The sequence below is a fragment of the Haliotis rubra genome, unplaced genomic scaffold (genome assembly GCF_003918875.1).
Source record: "Haliotis rubra isolate DU_JTF1 unplaced genomic scaffold, ASM391887v1 Scf20, whole genome shotgun sequence".
Classification (NCBI taxonomy): Eukaryota; Metazoa; Mollusca; class Gastropoda; order Lepetellida; family Haliotidae; genus Haliotis; species Haliotis rubra.
The window spans coordinates 432227-439608 of NW_025766003.1; the positions used below are offsets into that span (position 1 = coordinate 432227).

A 7382-nucleotide genomic window follows, 5' to 3' on the forward strand; every position below is an offset into this window, starting at 1 on the left:
ACATCATTTGTAGAAAACATTTATTTCCAAATACGACACTATATACATTTCCACAAAACATCTGTTACAAAATGCTTCTTAAAACATTAAGAGAAAAATACATTTGTTGGTATATCAGAATACAAAAAAACATTGGTAAAATCGCCACTCGCCTAAACAGTTGGGCTGTCACCCAAGTTAAGGATACCGATGACAAGCAACGAAGTCAATTCATGGTGTCCTCCCTCGGTATATAGAAGGAATGTTTCCACATTCGTCTTACAAAACATAACCAGCGAGCTCATTCACTCATTATACTGACTGACTGAATTTGGTTTTACGCCGCTGTCAGCAATATTCCAGCAACATCACGGTGGGGGACACCAGAAATGGGCTTCACACATTGTACCCATGTGGGGATTCGAACCCGGGTCTTCGGCGTGACGAGCCAACGCTTTAACCACTAGGCTACCCCACCGCCCCTTATAACTGACTGGGAGCAACGACAGGGAAATGAGACGGGCAATCCTCTCTTATCTCCAGTTCACCTAAGCAGGCATGTGGTCCTCGGAAACTATTGTCTTTACGGCTATTAGATAGGTCAGACCCAGTACTGAGCTGCGTCCCGTTGGCGTGCCAGAATCCTTGTTCGACTCCAAGTTAGTGAGTGTGGCTTCACTTCGCTTTTAGTAATATTCTAGCATCATCACGGCGGGGTCTGCAGAAGAGGGCTTGAAATATTGCACCCAATGGGGAATCAAACAAGGGTCTTCTGCGTGACTAGCGAACGCTTTAACCACTAGGCTACCCCACCGCCCCTCAGATCCAAAGAAATGATCATGAACCTTGCTTTGTCAAAACGTTATCTGTGTATCTAGGTTTCACTGCAGTATTCAAGTACGGATGACATCACACATTTTTCACACTTAAAGCAATCCATATTCAAACATCAGTTTGCACAATTACACGTGAGTTGTTTCAGTAGCAGCAAACACACGTTGTAGGAAACACATGCTGTATCTTTTTAATATAATATCCAAAATTAATACAGCATTATTGTTGTCAAGGCAATTCTCTGTAACATGAAAATCCCAAATAGAACCAGCAATATCGGGCTGAATATGTCTGTATGGACACCCGTCTTCTTACGTAAGGCTTTTCTTTGATGGTGTTCATCGAGTAAATCACTTGTTGATCTGTGTTACTAAGAGACAAATTCAGGTAACGTTCAACTGCGTGTCGATAGTCGGCTATGAATGTCGGGAGAGTGTACTTTGATCCGAAAATCATCCCTCCGCCAAGCCACACCCGATTTTCCTTAAATATAGTATCCACCTTCACGTCCATACTCACATCGTACACTTTGTTCATTGCGATTTGAAATTCGTTGAAATCTTTTGGTTTTACTATCACAAACTCCTTCTTCCGTCCAACGATGTATCTAAAATATCCCAAATCTATCCAGGCAAAATAGGTTGTGTTGAAGTAATTTTTCTCTACGGTTTCTTCAACAGTTGCATATTTAGCATGCTGGGCACATGAATACTCCGGTACAACTGTGTTAGGGTGGTGCTTTGGGTAACCCGGGATTGAATATATTGTTTTAATCCGTTCAACATAATTAAAGGCCCACACTGATTTTCTATTCACCAATAAAATCTTTGTAATGTTTTCATATCCTGCTCTCATCTTTCTGAATGTTTCAGCAGTATCCGATGAATCTGTATAAAACACAAAAGGGCTTCTAATATATTGGTACACCTTCGCCCACGTCATGTAAAGGTTTGCGTCAAAATACTTTCCGGACCCTTTCTGAAATCGTTCCAGGTTGAAATAGGCTGTGACAACTGTAACCTCCAGCGGCTGAGATTTGTTGTAGAGTTCAAATTTATCTTTGGGAATTATATGTCCAAAGCAAGGTGGCCACTGAAATGAGAAGAAAAATATCATCCACGGTTTTATTTCATTTGTACTAAAACATGTTATAGAATTCAGGACATTGATCACAAACCTTCTTTCAGAGGCATCTAGAAGTTCAAACACTAAGGAAGGACAGCACAATATGGATGAACACTTCATCACTACATTTGACGGTATTAGAACCTACACCGAAACGTTGCTCCCATTGGAGTATGGAAGCTGTTCATCCTTATATTGTCAGGCGCGAAGCAAGCCAATTTTTTTCGTGTAAGGCTGGATTTACACTACGTCCGCATTTAGCCCGATAGGTTGCAAAGCTTTATATTTAGATAGTATTGAGGGCTTGTCCAACTTGAATATTCTAAGTCACGTGTAAACCCGGGCTTTTTTTTAAATGGTAGCAACGACCCTGATTGTTGTCATACTTTGATGACAAACCATTGACTGAGTTAAGTTACATCTAATTAACATCAGATTTGTAAATTTCTTCAGCGCGATATACCTCTTATCATTGAACATGGTCACTGGTCAGGAAGAAAATACATCGATAAGACTGGTCTGTATGTACTCCAAAGTTGAGCCTCAGTGACTGAACATTCATTAGAGCAATTTGAACACAACATTTGTGTTAACTTCTGACCCTTTGTTGGCTTCCTCGGAACGAATTCAAACTGCTTTCCTGGCAACAATTACATCATCATCCTCTATATACTGTTTCACATGGCCTAAACTGAGTTTGAGTTAAAATGTATAGTCACATCGGCAGTATCGTGACTAAAACAAATTCTAAATTCATGATAAATACAGTTAAAATATATAAAAAGAACTGTCGAGGAGGACAATAAAAACAACTAAAGTATCACAGACACAGAATTTAAAACTAGCATCTATCTCTACAATTTGGTTTCTATCAGAACAATACAACATACTTTGAAAAACAGGGGCTGTAGAAGGTAGATGGCTGCACTAGGGACCATGGCTACCTTTGCTTCCTGCATTAACCCTAGCTGGATTTAAACCATGCTTTCAGCCGTTAGCTATTGTAGTCAAATTTAGCCATCATTATACATCACGAACATACTCCGTTAACAAATCTGGTAAGCTTAAATTTACCAAAAATGTTTTGAGATTTACCTACTCTCACGGGAGGACAATAAATTTACAATACTTTAACCCCATGTGTGCTTTACCGACAGATCTACATATTTGTCTATCAGTTTTCGAGATGACGTGTAATGTTATACAGCAAATATAAAACGCTGGCCCGTGCCGAAAACATAACTATTAACTGTGACTGACCAAACAGCAATGAATTACTGAACGAAGCGTCCCATAAATGTAATTGTAGTAGAGTTGTCGCCCTTGGAAAAGCTACATCAGCTGATAAGACCTTGCATGTAAATAATGACGCCGGGTTTTGCAGCTGTAGTTGCAATTGATTCAGAGACAGGAAAACCGGACTCTCTGCACTTTCACAAGTAAAATGTAAATCTATAGTCAAAATGATAAATCATAAAGAAATTATGCATCAAACATAACAGTTGGCGTAATAATTCTGACTTGTTGATCCCGCAAGTAGATCTTCTCCCGCTATTGATCCTATTGTCAAGTAGCATTACAGCCAAACAACCAAGATAAAGGATTGCCGTATATAGTTGATATCATCACAGTCAAATCCTGAGTGATGTGAATCGAACCTAGGACCACGGTGTGACAAGCGAGCGCTCTAACCACTAGGCTAAACCTCCCCCCACCCCCACCCCTCTCTCTCTCAGATGAGGATGTCCAGGAACAACCGGCGTGGAATCAATAGGAAACCTGGTACAGATGTTTCACTTTAGATATATCTGACCTGAGAAATATATGAACCAATATTCAACTATAAGTCTTGTTATCACTATCTTAGACAGGACCTACTTCACAGTCATGCTCCTTGTAACAATACGACTATAATTCACTTGTTCACTGAAGTTATAACGTACGTTTCAGGGACATTTCGCGACGGGAAAATTCCTCACGGGTTAAATCCTCACTCGAAACAGGATATTTCCCCACCCCCAGCATTTTAAAAAATAAATAATACAATAAAAAAAAGAAGAAGAATACAATAATCTTAAATAACACTTACCACTAATTATAAGAAGGCATGGGAAATGAATGTTGACTGCCAAGTTGTCTAACTTATAATAAACAGTTTTTAAGACGGATGTCATTTTCGTTTATGAGTGTCGATCAACTGTTCATTGACCAAACTGAAAGTTGAGGCTTGAGATTATGTTTGATATGTTCATTTCATTCTCTACTGGCTACCGAACAGTTATCGGTATATCTTGGCGGTATTTACAAAAGTACTTCGCTGTTCGTTAACTTAATGAAACAAAATTAATTATGATACTTAAGTAGCTATTCATCGATGTGTCCACCCCGTTCATGAAAACAAAAATTATCTAAATAGTGGATCATGTTTTTATATAACGCAGCGGAAGGGAATCATGACAGTATAAATGCATGTTTTCTCACAACTAACTGTACCAGTTATGCCATTCAGAATTTCTCATGTCATTCGTGAAATGATTAATATATATTTATATCATACAGTAACCTCGAATAATTGATTGTTGACTATTTGAGTGTTTCTTTTACAGTAGATTGAAAGGGAATGAAACGATTAATGACTTGTGAACTTGATCTTGCTATTATATAGGTCGTGGGACATCCCCCCGACTAAGTTAAAAAATATTATAGGGTTCATAACTACTAGTATATCTTTATTTTTCTCTTATGTTACTTGCTGTGAATAATTTTCTTTTGCTGTCCTTTAATGTTATCAAATACTGTGGGGAAAAAATACTGGAATTGTAATTGACCGGAACTGCCCACGTGTGATACTGGTGTATTGGCGATAAATGTTTCGCTAGCCAGTATGGGTAATCCTTCAACTCTAAGAGAAGTCCCCAACCAGTTCCTGCATTTTATAGCAAATGTTCAGGTTTGCTTGCCTCTGTGTTTATCATTGACAGCTTCTAGTCGGTGACATTTTAGTTAACTTGATAACTGATATTGAATTCAAATATTCATATTATTTTATATACTATAGTCCGTTTGGCTCAAAGGCGGACCGATGAATTGCAATCTAACTCGAAAACTAATAAACAGAAAATACTCAATGAAACGCCGATCATAATCAAAACGTCAGACCAACTCTGTGAGTTTTTTTCAGAATGTCCTAAAAATAAAAAAGTTGTTTAACAAACTATTATTAAAATATTGACACAGTTCACTATTTGTTACGAGGGAGGAGTGCAGAGAAAGGGACAGCCAGGTGTTCGAGAAAGGATGGAGAGGGCACAGCACAGGTTAATGAATCAATAACTTTGTCGGTACTTGTGCACGTGCTTCTCTAACACCTGGCTGTCCCTTTCTCTGCACTCCTCCCTCGTAACAAATAGTGAACTGTGTCAATATTTTAATGATAGTTTGTTAAACAACTTTTTTAATTTTAGGACATAAATTCTGCAAACAAATCACAGAGTTGGTCTGATGTTTTGATTATGATCAGCGTTTCATTGAGTATTATATGTTTATTAGTTTTCGAGTTAGATTGCAATTCAACGGTCCGCTTTTGAGCCAAACGCACTATAGTAAAGGCAAGAATTTATTGATGTCACCTTCTCTATATTGTTTCCTGGTATATATAACTCCTTCATTGGCCTGATGAAGAGTAAGTATAAACTCCGAAGCATAGTGTCCATCAGAATAAAGAAGTTGACATCCATAAAGTTCTAAATGCCATTCATAGACTCTATATCCTAATAATCGTAAATTATATTGATATATACCAAGTGTTGTTTTATTTTGTATCAGCTATATATTCAGTCTGGAGGAATACACACTTTGGAACAGTCTGGAGGGGAAATCTCATTTATTACACATTAGATTATTGGTATAACTTACCTGAGGAGACAGCAAATAAATGGAGATCAGAGATATACATGTGGCCGTGATGATACACACCAAATATCGAATGTATTGGTTAATTCTCCTGAGGGGCAGCATCAATACCTGGCAATGGAAAGAAAATCCTGTAAATATACTGTAAATACTGCAAATCATATATTTTTGTATGATTTCTCCATGTACTATGTCATTATATATATGTGTTGTTAACTAAACCTTTGTTATTGTATACATGTGTAAATGTATGTAAAATTTGTGTATATGTTGTATACGGGCCTGTGGCCTATAGACAAAAAAAAAAGACTTTGACTTTGACCTTTCTACCATAATAGATTTCTATTTTCATGTGGACTTGTTTAGTTATATCGTTATGTCAGGTATACTGAACAGGGCGGACCCAGAGATGGGGGCTCTCCTTGGTAAACAAGCTTCGTTCGTCTACAGTAATGGTTCACGGTGAAAAACTATCAAAGTTAGAGTAATATTTTTTCACAAATATGTTGTTTAAATGTCAAGGTAATCAGATTTCATAATAAACTAGGCCTTATAAGTTCACAATTTTATTTCCGATTAAGGATAGATCAAGTACCACGGTACAACGAGGTCGTAGGCTACCCGTGCTGACAACGACCCCTTCATGTCAGCGATTTCTTTAGCTGTCTCTACAAGTATGGGTTGCCGAAGACTGATCTTCACAGCTTCACCAGTGTGTATTCCTTTGCCCGTTGAACGCAGTAATTACAAATTCGGTGATATATTGAAAGGCAAAACCCGAACCACAAGCTATAAGGAGGAATATGACGACACACAGACATTGTAAACAGTAGGATGAGGGTTCCATTTTGCGATAAAGCTATCTGTTGACTGAGATGTTTAACAGTAGTCCATGGCTAGCAAATACCTAAATACCTACATCGGCCGGTAAACTAGTAATAGGGGGATACTTGCCATGACTAAAACATGTTGCGTGCACGTTGTCATCCGTGACGCGAAGGTCAGATTGAGCACAGATAACTCTTGCTGTTATATGAAATTTGAGAGTTACCCGCCCATTGTCAAAATATTTTATGTACGCTTGTACAAATCCTGTTATGGGTCTCGAAAACAAGGAATGATCAGTGATCAGTGTTATGGAGATGTCGGTATGTCTGTCGACTAGTGCTCATTTAGACAGCATTTCAGATGTAACAATAAATGCAAGAATAAAGAATTAACATGGAGACAAAATCACGGAGATAACGGATCCTTCGACGAGAGTGTATTGAAACTAATGAACAATTTTGGTGTAAATTAGATTTGAAACGAGACTTTGAATGTAAAAAGAAAAGGGGTTTCCAAAATAATGTTCTTGCATGGTATTCAGGTTTGCAGGGTAATAACAGTAAAAAAAGAGCATTAATCTCAGAGCATTAGGATTAAAGGCACAATGTCACACCACATTTCTCTGAAAATAATGCATTTGTCTCAATAATAGTAACAGCTCTCAGGGAAGCTCCCATATAATTTATGCCAATAATATTACGTAT

At 37.9% G+C, this 7382-nt stretch overlaps 1 protein-coding gene across 1 annotated transcript; it reads right to left on the minus strand.

The window, feature by feature from the left end:
- Positions 1-420: 420 nt before the first annotated feature.
- LOC124275527 lies at positions 421-5956 on the minus strand. Its single transcript, XM_046711106.1, has 2 exons — positions 5854-5956; positions 421-1905 (listed from the first exon to the last, which is right to left on the minus strand). The coding sequence occupies exons 1-2, from the start codon at positions 5953-5955 to the stop codon at positions 1042-1044; spliced, it is 966 nt and encodes a 321-aa protein (XP_046567062.1). The 5' UTR covers position 5956; the 3' UTR covers positions 421-1041.
- Between the last annotated feature and the right edge of the window lie 1426 nt (positions 5957-7382).